The sequence below is a fragment of the Talpa europaea genome, assembly GCF_964194135.1.
Source record: "Talpa europaea genome assembly, chromosome: 8".
In the NCBI taxonomy this organism is placed as follows: domain Eukaryota; kingdom Metazoa; phylum Chordata; class Mammalia; order Eulipotyphla; family Talpidae; genus Talpa; species Talpa europaea.
Genome location: NC_140075.1, coordinates 92,330,171 through 92,342,875, shown reverse-complemented (window position 1 = coordinate 92,342,875; position 12,705 = coordinate 92,330,171). Strand labels below are relative to the sequence as shown.

The 12,705-nt window shown below is 44.9% G+C and overlaps 1 protein-coding gene across 1 annotated transcript in view; it reads right to left on the bottom strand.

Moving 5' to 3' along the window:
* MTHFD1 (methylenetetrahydrofolate dehydrogenase, cyclohydrolase and formyltetrahydrofolate synthetase 1) overlaps window positions 1–4,787 on the bottom strand; it is a gene marked incomplete at its 3' end in the record, with an annotated part of 51,560 nt that extends 46,773 nt beyond the window's left edge. The window contains exon 1 of the mRNA XM_084239830.1: window positions 4,643–4,787. Coding sequence (XP_084095956.1) covers window positions 4,643–4,683 — 41 coding nt within the window. The 5' untranslated portion in view covers window positions 4,684–4,787. The remainder of the gene's footprint in view (window positions 1–4,642) is intronic.
* Between the last annotated feature and the right edge of the window lie 7,918 nt (window positions 4,788–12,705).

Here is a 12,705-nt window from a genome sequence, read left to right as displayed (position 1 = left end):
ACTTGGGCACCAACGCCAAAACAAAAGATCAGTTATTAAGTTAAGTCATGCAAGGCAATGAGATAGGTTTCTGACAGGTTCTGGCAAAACCATTCACAGAAATGCCAGCAACCCAAAGCTGTACCTCTCCTGCTTTGGCTTGAGGGAAATAACTTTTCAAGGAAAAAGAAAAGCTAACAAAGCAAGGTTTGACTTGTCTCCAGCCAATCAAAATTGGACTATCACCTTGAAATGACTTTCTGAAGAGTATTGTTTTGGTATCTCCCAAACAGATTAATCAGATCGTCTATCTCCTCACAGGGAGAGCATAAGTCATTAGATAAAAGTTTGCAACTCCTGGAAGCAAGGGACAGACAGACAAGTCTTTGGGGAGGAAGGAAAATACACTGAGTCTGTCACTAGTCTTGGAACTCTTGAGCAAGTCACTCACTGTGGCTCACAAATCCCTAAAGCTTTGGAATTTCCTAAGTGTTGAGAGTGATAAAGATGTCTTTTTTTTTAGGTGAATGTGGTTTTGGGGAAGCATTTAAGGATGGGGGTCAAGAGTCAGGAGGAAAAAACCATATTATTAAAGGGTTGGAACTGCCAGTCCTAATCCTGGATGCCCAAGGAGGAGAGAAGGCCTGGAGGTTGAATCCCCTGTCCTATTCTTCCCAGCAAGTAAGAGCTTTTATAATTCAGGGAAGAAACTGTCTAGGACACTTGAAGGCTTGCAAGTTTGTCCCCAGATAGATCCAACAGTTGGTAGCAACTGAGAAAGCTAACCTGAGAATTTGTGGAATGAGAGACCCTCTCTAGGAACTCCAGAAGCCAGGCTACAATGTAAGAAGCTCACTTATCTTTCAAGTGACCTTGGCCAAGCAAAAGAGGAAAAGTGGGGACACACAGCCCAGAGACTCTACCTTCAGCTCAACCTACTTAAGGGGTAAGAAACACCTTCTAGTTCAGAGTCCCCTGGGCCATGGCTGAAGGGTCAGCTGCCTCCAGAAGCCTCAGCAGAGGAGCTGGGAACTGTATTACCTCATGAGCCAAACAGGTTGTCTCCCCTTCTAGAATTCTCTCTGAGGAATTGTGAACACTATCAGCTGCTGGGGTCAAGCTATCCTGGCCAAAGTGCCAAGATATGGCAGCCTCTGAACAAGTCACTTCATAAGCATATTAAAGAAAAATCATCTGTAAGCAAAAAGAATCCTAGTCTTAATAGTCTTTTATGACTTGTTAGTAGAAACTGATAATCAACAACAGGCACTGTAAAAGGGGTACATTAAATCTGAGCAAGCTGGCCAGAGAGACCCTTTCCGTACCTGAGAGACCCTTTGGGTTCCTGGAAGCCTTTTCCAAAAAATGTTTCCATAGTCAGACACATTATCCAAACAATGTTTCCCAATACCTGTAGCCAAATCACTGCCATACTGTTCTTCAATGATGAGAAATGGATTTAAATTTAAGACTTTAGGTAAATGATTCTCAACCTTAACATGCATTAGAATCATAAAGAGTTTTTAAAAGTTTTTTAAAATATTTGAGTCCAGTGGCTTATTGCTAGTAATTTCAATTCAATCAATCTGGTGTGGGCACTAAAAATAGGTATTTTTCAAAACCATCCTATGAGTCTGAATTGGTAAAACTACCTTGGAAATATTGGGCAACTTCTAAAACTGATCACACATGTTCTATTACTACACAATTCTGCTCTTCAATATGTAACCAATAGAAGCGTACATGTTATATATTCCACCAAAAAATATGTAAAAGAGTGTACTTAGCAGGGGCCTCCCTGGTGGCCTAGGGGTTAAGTCTCAGTGCTATCATCACTACCGCCTGAGTTCAATCCCTGGTCAGGGAGCTAACCCACATATGGCACAGCAGACCTCTCTTGTCTCACCCGCTGCTCCCCTTACAGTGTATCTCAGTAAATCCACCTGTTCTGCTCCCTACTCTGTCTCTGGTGAATGCTCTCATCCCCACCCCCGCACCTCTGGCCTAGATCCCAGTTTTTCTATGCAAAAATAAATTTTTTTAAAAATGCACATAGCAGTACTATATAATCACCAACAAGTAGAAAACTACATGTCCATGAATATGCAGTGGCATATCCATATAATAAAATAATGAGACTAAATAACCTATACATACAAGCAACATGGAATCTGCAACACAATGTTGACTGAAAGAAGCTAGACACAGAAGTATTTATACAGTATCTGTTATTTATATAAAATTCAAAAGCAGGCAGCACTAATCTAGTGTTAGAAATCTGATATTAATTACCTTTGTGAGGGATGGTTCTGGATGCAGGTAAGAGGGGGGCTACTAAAAATATATTAAAATATATATAAAATATATTATACATAAAATATATTCTTCCCTCTGTTACTCTCATCTTTCCCCACTAGTCACCTTCTCAATAAAAAATAGAAGTGTTACTTCCTGGGATTATGTTTGGCAATAACATCCACTAATTGAATATTCAGAGATCCTGTAAGGGTAGAACAGGTAGAGGTCAAATGGAGTATGCCAATAATCTCATTTCTTGATCTGGGTGCCAGTTATTAGATAAGTTCAGTTGTGAAAAGTTCATTGAGTTATAAACTCATGAGAGGTGCATTTTTTTTTTTTTGGTTTGTATTGAAATAAAAATAAAAATAAAAAGCTCCCTAAGTGATTTAATGTGCAATTAATGTTGAGAACCACTGAAAAAGATCTCAAACTAGCTATCACTGGCCAAAAAATAAATGAACCAATTATCCACATATGCTGTAACTAACTGTTACTCATTAATGCAGCTAACATGTACTGAATACTTACCTGCTAGGGACAATTCTAAATGCTCTTATCATTTAATTCTCCTAACAAATCAATGTCCTAGACAAGTTTATGTTACATCTGAGGAAATGTTAGCACAGAAAAGCTAACATTAAGGCTTTTAATTTCCTTAAATGCCACAATACCACTACTAAGGTGTTAGAGGTTTCTAGGTGTTTTGAATATGGACAAAAAAAGACAATGCCCTTATGGAGCTTACAAATATATTTAACTTGGTCTCCACTCAACCAAAGCCTATTCAGGGAGCAGCCTACCTATTTTCTGCAGCCTGTCAACAAGCAAACCTAAATTATCTTTACCAGTCTTTCTAAAAGACTTCATACCCACACTTACATATATGTGTCTGTGTATATATACATATATGGCTATTGGTAAAGGGAGTAGATTTGAATATAAGCAAACAAAAAAGGAAGATCCAGCAGAAGAAACAATGTAGCACAGCAAACCACAGGTTGAAAAGCAGGTAGCTACAAGTATTGTGATTTCTAGTCTAAAAGACTTAAGTTCTGCCTCACCAAAATGGAAGATGCACTACCATCTAATTTATCTCTTACCTTTGTTCACCAACTTTACCTTTTAGGAAACAATTATTTTACCCCAGTGGAAGTTTTAACACAGATGACATTCTAATTCCCTCAAAAAACCTTCACCCACAAAGTTATAGGACATTGTTCAAAGGAGAATTACTGCTGTCACTTACAGCAGTTTAATAGATAACTGGTGAGGTCAACGAACCTAACAGCAGCCACCAGGAGGGTCACATAAAATATATTCTTCCCTCTGTTACTCTCATCTTTCCCCACTAGTCACCTTCCCAATAAAAAAATAGAAGTGTTACTTCCTGGGATTATGTTTGGCAATAACATCCACTAATTGAATATTCAGAGATCCTGTAAGGGTAGAACAGGTAGAGGTCAAATGGAATACAGAATGCTCTCAGGACTCAGGAGCCAAACTATTAAGTAACCATGGTCAGGGCAGGGAGATGCTGTTGGAGAAGATGAAATTGAAGGAAAAGTAAAAGTTCATTGGGTTCTACTTAGCAAAAGACTAGCATTTTAGAAAACGTTAGGGGCTAGGGCCTCCTTGGTGGCGCAAGGGGTTAAGCACCGCACTACAAAGCAATCCCCACCTTCTGCAGCAGGAATTGGATCCCGGGCTGCCCAGGGCTCAATCCACAGGGCTAGGCAGCCTGACTCACCCGCTGCTCCCCTCAGCAGTGTATTTCAGTCAGTCTACCTGTTCTGCTCCCCACTCTGTCTCTGGTGAATCCTCTCACCCCCTGCATCTCTGGCCTGTACCCTGGCTCTTGTATGCATAAATAAATAAACCTTTTTTTAAAAGAAAAAGAAAACGTTATGAGCTAAAAGGAGACCCTCTGTCACTAATCTTGTAACCTTGTCAAGTCTCGTCACTCTGACCCCTTACCACCAAATTATAGAAGAGGTAAAGTTAAGTCTGAGTTCCGATTGCTGTGTTGCTGGGAGCCTCTAGCAGAGAATTCTCTTCTAGCAGAGAATCATCCTCTGCACTTTGGGGAGCACAGCGGGCCGATTAAAAAACTTGCCTCATAAATACAGGCCAGAGGGCAGTCACCAATTCCCGTGCAAACGCAGACTGTGCCTGGGGCTACCGTCTTTGGCAGCACGGGATCAGCCCAGTCTTCAGTCTCAGTACAACCTCCTCCCTCCTCGCCCGTTCGCCGTACCCCAGCTGCAAGCGTCCCTCCCGCCAAGGGGTCCACGGGGGCCCCCCTCCCTGTTCAGACTCCTCTCCCGCAGCCCCACACTCCCTAATAACAATGACAGGTGCTTACGCAGAGACCACCTTCCCGTTCAGGATTTCCGCCGGCGCCATGGCCTTTTTTAGTCCGCTGCCCACGATGGACACCTGCAAAAGTGAGGTTCGATTCCCTGCACAGCCGCGCGGGACAACCCAACCCACGTGCTAACAGACCACCCGGGGATCTCAAGCCACTGCGCGTGCGCGTCTCCTCCCCGGCCCGTCCGACCCCTACGGGGGTGGGGATGCGCGTGCGCCGTCCGGAAGGCCGCGGAGCGCGGGGAAGTGGAGACGGTTCTTCGCCGCGGCCTCGGGGTAGGCTGGGCGGGGAGCGGCTGGCGGGCGTGATTGGCTGGTGGGAGCCGCCGTTGGGCGCCGGGAACTGGCGGAGGACTCGGGCCTCCCTTCCAGCCCTTCGCGGGCGGGGCCGCTCCGGAGCCGAGGGGCGGTCTCGCGGGAGAGCAGTTTCGCGGGCGCGGGAGTGGGGCGCGTCTCCGCACCCCAGGGGCGCTGTGGGGACTAGCGCCCGCCACGGAGGCCGCGGGCCCCCCCAGACTGCTGCGGCCCTGCTCAGGCGGGGGGTGTGGGGGGTCGAGTTAGGGAGACTTCCGCATTTGCCGCCCACCGGCGCTGTCAGGCTGGTGTAGGGACCCCCCCCCCGTTTTGAGTCAGACTGGTGTGGGGACCCCCCCTCCAGTTTTGTGGTTGGCGCTCGAAACTTAAGAACTTCCCCGGGCGCTGATGCCCTGCCAGGGCTGAAACCCAGCTGGCTGGAGGGGAGGCTGAGCCGGGGCGCGCGGCTCCTCAGGTGTTGGCAGAGCCCAGGCGGGGGTGTGAGGCTGGACAGCAGTCGGGGACCTCGCACTGTTGTAGAGCAGCCCCGATACAAAACGGGGTGCCTGACTGTGGGTCCTCACCCGCGCGCTTAAAAGGACTTATCAATGCTCTACTGCAGGCACACGCGAAAGGTTAATAGATGGGTTATTTACAAGGGAAGGGGGAATGAGGAAATGTACAGCTCAGGGAGAAAAGTGGGAGACAAAGTTTTAAATAAGTCCTAGCCGATCCGCCGATCAGGAATCCCAAATGGCACTCTGAGAGCTGGCTGCAAGCCAGGAGCCTGAAGCCAGGAGGCCAGCGACAGCGAGCCAGCCCAAGGCCCACGTGTTTGGTTTTTATATCCAACCTGGCTGCCCAACTCCACCCTCAGGTCCCAGCCACCCTCCCTTTGGTGGTGACGGGATTTGTCTTTCCCAATGTCTTGATGGCTTTAGTCTGCAGTGGGGGTGGGGTCCACAAAGCCTGTATGGGATTAGCTCAGGACATCATTTCCCCCTAACAGCACGACCTGATGCCCAGAGACCACCTAGGGCACACATTGCTCCCAGTGGGCGACCATGCCCAAGAAATAGGATGGGGCGTTTGTTTGGGGAACGGGACTGGCGGCGCAGGCAGCTGGGATGTTCGTGAGGATTGTCCCGAAGGTCCCACTTCTCTGGTGGAGAAGTCTTGGTTCTTGCATTTGCTGAGGTTACAAAGGTGGTTCTGTTATAGGACAGCCCCGATACAAAACGGGGTGCCTGACTGTGGGTCCTCACCCGCGCGCTTAAAAGGACTTATCAATGCTCTACTGCAGGCACACACGAAAGGTTAACAGGTGGTTTATTTACAAGGGAAGGGCAAATGAGGAAATGTACAACTCAGGGAGAAAAGTGGGAGACAAAGTTTTAAATGTGTCCTACCGGATCCGCAGATCTGGAATCCCAAATGGCGCTCTGAGAGCTGGCCGCGAGCCAGGAGCCGTGAAGCCAGGAGGGGAGCGACAGAGCGAGACCCCAAGGCCCACGTGTTTGGTTTTTTATACCAACCCTGGCTGCTTAACTGCACCCTCAGGTCCCAGCCACCTTCCCTTTGGTGGTGACAGGATTTGTCTTTCCCACTGTCCTGATGGCTTTGGTCTGGAGTGGGGGTGGAGTCCACAAAGCCTGTATGGGATTAGCTCAGAACATTCTTTCCCCTAACAGCACGACCTGATGCCCAGAGACCACCGAGGGGGCACACCGTCCATGTGTTATAGGACAGGGAGAGGGGCAGCCCAAACCCCGCAAACCTGTCTATTCTAAGTGGGTTCTGCCATCCGCCGCATCAACACAAAACATAGGAGACTTTAATGGGAAGGAACTTTAATAAAACTAGGAAACAATACAGGTAAGGCAAAGAGTCTAGTTTCTAAGTGAAGCACCCAAAGTTACCCGTCCCCTCGTGGGTAAAACTCCATCCATATGGGATCGGCCCAGAGCAAGGCCCCAAAGCCTGCCACAAGTCTAAAGCATCTTCCAGTGGGGACCCACAGAAAAGAGTCAGAAACAACCAGACAAGCCCGGAAGGAAAAGAGCAAAATCAACATCAAGATAAAAGCTGCCATGGTCACCTCTCCACGGGTCTCACCCACATCTGTGTCACCCAGTCCATGACCAAAAGACAAGCACAGTTTCTTTACGTGTCTCTAGGCTCCATGCGCCTCCTCCAGGTCTCCTGGCTCCATCCTGCTTCCTTCCTCAGTCTCTTCTTCTGCTTCTCCTCTTCCTGCTCAGCTCCACCCTCCCTTGGGTGGGGCAGGGAACCTGGAACTTCCCCCTTTCCTGGGGACCACCCTGTTACAATCCCCCCTTTTAATTTTTATTCCACCATATTTTTATTCCCCACTGGAAGATGCTTTAGACTTGTGGCAGGCTTTGGGGCCTTGCTCTGGGCCGATCCCATATGGATGGAGTTTTACCCACGAGGGGACGGGTAACTTTGGGTGCTTCACTTAGAAACTAGACTCTTTGCCTTACCTGTATTGTTTCCTAGTTTTATTAAAGTTCCTTCCCATTAAAGTCTCCTATGTTTTGTGTTGATGCGGCGGATGGCAGAACCCACTTAGAATAGACAGGTTTGCGGGGTTTGGGCTGCCCCTCTCCCTGTCCTATAACAGATTTGGCGCCCAACGTGGGGCGCCAAACTGTTATAGAGCAGCCCCGATATTAAACGGGTTCCTGGCTGTGGGTCCTCACCCGCGCACTTTAAAGAGACTTATAAATACTCTACTACTAGCTGTTATAGAGCAGTCCCGATATTAAACGGGTTCCTGGCTGTGGGTCCTCACCCACGCGCTTTAAAGAGACTTATAAATACTCTACTACAGACACATGCAAAAGGGTTAATAAAAGGTTTATTTACAAGAGAAAAGAAAATAAAAAAAATGTACAACTCAGGGAAAAAATAGGGAAATAAAGTCTTTAATGCGTCCTACCCGATCCGACGACCTGGAAACCCAAAGTCACTCTCAGAGCTGGCCGGGAGCCCCAAAATGGAGAGCCCCCCAAAGCCCACGTGTCTGCCTTTTGTATCCACCTGGCTACTTAACCCCACCCTCAGGTCCCAGCCACCTTCCCTTTGGTGGTGATGGGATTTGGAGTTCCCAGTGTCTTTGGCTTTGACCTGGGGTGGGGGTGGAGTCCACAAAGCCTGTATGGAATTTGCTTTGGGACCGCCTTTTCCCCCTAACACATGCCCAAGAAATAGGATGCAGGGTTTGTTTGGGGAACAAGACTGGCGGCGCAGGCAGCTGGGATGTTCGTGAGGATTTTCCCTAGGGTCCCTCTTCTCTGGTGGAGAAGTCTGGGTTCTTGTATTTGCTGAGGTTACAAAGGTGGTTTCAAACGGTCATCCCAGTGTAGTTCTCAAGATAAAATATTCAGTTTACTTTGTTTAGTTCTTCCCACTGCTTTTGAAAGGGAACTGCTAGGAAAAAGAAATCTTTCCCTGTCATAGACCTGGAAATGTAAAGTAAATAACAAGTTTGCTTCCTTAATAAGCATATCTAAACAGGCTCTGGCAGCCTGCTAGGCTGATTGATCTCCCAGGCCATCCTGGAAGATCTGTGTCCTTCCCCTTTCCCTGTGTCAAGAATTTGTATGCTAACTAACCAACTTTATCAGTGTAAAGTGGTTATGCATAAAAGAAACTCTTTGTCTCTAGACCAGTGCTCAGACCTCTTGGGACTACCCAGGTCTGGGACCTCATGCATGAGTAAGAAAGCTTTCCTGACCTCACCATTCCTGAAGTACCACTTTTTCTTCCCCTGCCTGGATGAAAGGCTAAAATTTATTTCTGCAACACTTTAAGATATCACCGACATGGGCCTCCCGGTGGCGCAGCAGTTGAGCTCTGGGTTGCAGGGCTGCCCGCAGCCTCTGCGGCGCTGATTCGATCCCCCGCTGCTCCCCGGCCACCAGAGGAGGGTCCCACATGGCGCGCAGACCTCTCCTGCCGCCCGCTGCTCCCCTCAGCAGTGTACTTCGGCCCTTTTGCCTGCTCTGCTCCCTGCTCTGGCTCTGGTGGATTCTCTCGCCCTCCTGCGCTTCTGACTGTACCCAGTGCTTGTATAAATAAATAAATAAATATTAAAAAAAAAAAGATATCACCGACATATAGGATAGTTTTATTTAAGTTGTATGTAGTGGTGATTTGATACAAATATATGCGATACCTTGAGCATGTAACCTCTTGCTATATTACACCTGAAGAGGTGAAATTAAGAGAAAAATTGAAATAAATGTTGCTAGTAATTTGCAGGTAGTGAAACTTGTCACTTACAACATTAAAGAAATACTGACTCAGCTATCTTATCTAACAATAAGGTTAGTTAACAATTCCATCCCCTTCACATTAGTTACCCTTTTTTGTTATGTGGTGGTAACATTTAAGTCGGCTCTCTCAACAGCTTCCAAGTATAAGTATTGTGAGTCACCAGGCTGTACAAGAGACCCCCAGAACTAATTCATCCTAGAGTTTGCATCCTCTGAGCAACATCTGTTTATTTCCCTCATTCCCTGACTACCACCATGCATACATTGTGCGTGTGTGGGTGCATGTGTGTGAAGTGAGAGAATAGGTTTTAGTTATGCATCCACCCATGGGCATTTAGATTGTTTTCACATCGTTGTGAACAGTGCTGCAATGAACATGGGGGTGCAGCTATCTCTTGGAGAAAATAAGTTCAAATCACTTTGGACTTAAACCAATATATGGGTTTCTTTATTATAAACATTTTTTTGGGGTGTCCTGCTTCAATTAATGGCAGAGCTCATCCATTAAATTTGATTGATTTCAGGGGCCTCCCCGGTGGCGCTGCGGTTGAGTGCTGGGTTGCGAAGCTGCCCGCAGCCTCTGCAGCGCCGGTTCGAGGTTCGATCCCCGGCTGCTCCCCCGCCACCAGAGGAGGGTCCCACATGGCGCCTGCTGCTCCCCTCAGCAGTGTACTTCGGTCCTTCTGCCTGCTCTGCTCCCCGCTCTGGCTCTGGTGAATTCTCTCACCCTCCCGCGCTTCTGACTGTACCCAGTGCTTGTATAAATAAATAAATAAATCTAAAAAAAAAAAAAAAAAAACTTGATTGATTTCTCTGGGGAGTGCTTTTCTAAGGGGAGACCTTTTGATAGGCAACTTTTGCCTTCTAAATTCTAAAAATATTCCACATTAGTTCCACTGTATAAAATTAGAAAAATCTCTTTTTTGTTTTATTGATGGATTTGTTAAGGTATCGTTTCTGTATACAATTCACCTTATAGAAGTGTACAATTCAATGATTTTTAGTGTATTTACACAGTTGTGCAACCATCACCATACTAGAATTAGATTATATTTGGCAATTTTTTTTTCTGGTAACTGATTTTACTTTGCCATTCCTAAAGTTTGCAGAAGTGGACACATCAGAGGCACAACTTGATAATATATAGTATGATATAACTAATAATATTAATAAACCTTAAACATGTAACCTCTTGCTATATTATACCTGAATAGCTGAAATTAAGAGAAAAATCGAAACAAATGTTGCTAGTAATTTGCAGATAGTGAAAGTTGTCACTTACAATATCAAAGAAATATTGACTCAGCTATCTTGTTTGCTGAGGAAGGTAGTCCCATTTGCAGATGGAGAAATGGGCTCCAAAGAATGACTTTCCAGAGCTGTGTAGCTATATCTTGGCTAGGCCTCAAGCCTAGATGCTTGATCACTAAGTGTATTATTGCCTTTGCCACCTCAAGAACCTGGTTTTCAAGGGCAGTAGCTGTGTATAGACTGTACTCCTAATTGAGCAAATAGTCAAAAGGTGGCTACTGTGTCAGCCACAAAAGACACTGCTCTGGGTGCTAGAAAAGTGAAAAAGTTCCTGCCCTCTCCTAATATCCTGGTGGGGAGACAATGTTCAATTAAAATTATATATGTATACTCTAATTTTAGGTATTGAAACTTGCAATTTTTTAAAAAAGAGGCACACTAAAAATGATGGTGGGAGGCAATAGAGTGCTGTTTTAGAAATGTGGCAAGTGAAGCTTCTCTGGGGAATCTGTTTTGAGCAGAAACCTGAATGAAGAGAGGAAGCTGGGGTGTAAGAGAGGAAAGCAAGGGTTTGGTTTCAGTAACCAGATGAGATGAGATGAGGGAGACCTAGGAAGGAAAATTGAAAAGCAGAGTTCAGTGTATTATGAGGAAAACCACGAAAGCATACAGCCCTGTAAGTTGAGAAAGTGTCTCATGGAAAAAGGGGTTTTTCTGTCAGAGAAGATAAAGACAGAATCCATCATTTTACAGTGATTAGAAAGGCAGTAGTTTTATTCAGAGAGCTGTAATGGAAGTTGCTTGAAAAATATGTGTATCACTTTTACATTAACTCCATTTTTACAAACTTTTTGAGAGTAATTTGATAACTGTCAATAATTTAAAGGTGTGCTTTTTTTTTAACCTAATTTCATTTCTAGGAATTTATTCTAGAGTAATATTTACATATATAAACATATATATTAGTGTTCTTTACAGCATTTTATTAATAAAAAAATTTCTAGGATGAATGTAGTTGTTAAAGAAACTACATGTTTATGTTTAGATATGTAAGTTTACATTGTTAAGTGGTAAAGGGAGCTTATCTAATAAAATGTATTACATGATTTTTTGTTAATATATTCAAAAAGGCCTTTGATTATACTATCAAAAGTTGCCCTCTTAATTACCTCCTCTTTAATATTTTAGTCTCACATTAACCTATTTTAGTCTCAGCACTTATTATCTAAAATGATTTTATTTATATATTTGTTTACTGTCTTTTTCTACCAAAATGTAACTTCGTAAGAAATTTACTATTTTGTTCATACTGTGCCCTGGTGGCACAGGGGGTTGAGCGCAGCGCTGTGAAGCTGTCTGCAGCCTCTGCAGTGCCAGTTCCATCCCGGGCCGGCCAGGGAGCTGCCCGCATGGTGCTGGCAGACCTCTCCTGTCTCGCCCGCTGTTCCCTTTAGTGTTTTCGGTTGTCTGCCTATTGTGTTCCCTGCTCTGTCTCTGGTGAATCCTCTCACCCTCCTGCACCTCTGGCCTGTACCCCAGATCTTGTATGCATAGATAGATGAATCTTTTAAAAATAAAATAAAATAAACTCTAGTTTTATGGAAGAAATAGTGTTTCTTTTTCTGGTTTTGTTAGTAACTATTAATCTCATTCCTGTGAACACTTAACTTTCCCTTGCCTCATTTTTACCACATATAAATAAAGATAGGGGGACAGTTGTTTTCCACCCTAAAGTCACATTAAAATTACCTGTGTAGATTTTTTAAAAAGGTTTATATTATTTTACTGTATTATATTATAATATTTATTATATTATATTATAATTATAATTTACTGTATTATATTATAATACAGTACTGTGGGGGAGCAGGGAGCAAGACAGGAGAGGTCTGCTGCACCTTGTGGGTCAGCTCCCTGACTGGGGTTTGAACTCATGCCTCAGTGGCTGGTGATTTCTTGGTAGCGCCTAGACTAACCCCTGCGCCACCAGGGAGACCCATAAAAATTATGTGTAACTTTTCACTGGGCTCTTTCCAGATGTCTGCTGCTATAACAAAATGTTTCTCATCAGCCCTGGGCTATGTCAGAAATGAAATTTCCTTGGCTGACATCATTAAGTGCAGCTAGAATGCACCTGAGTTAGACAAGTATTATCCAGGCAGGAACATATATTTCAAATTACTTACTTTTACCTATTACCCCCTTGAGATAG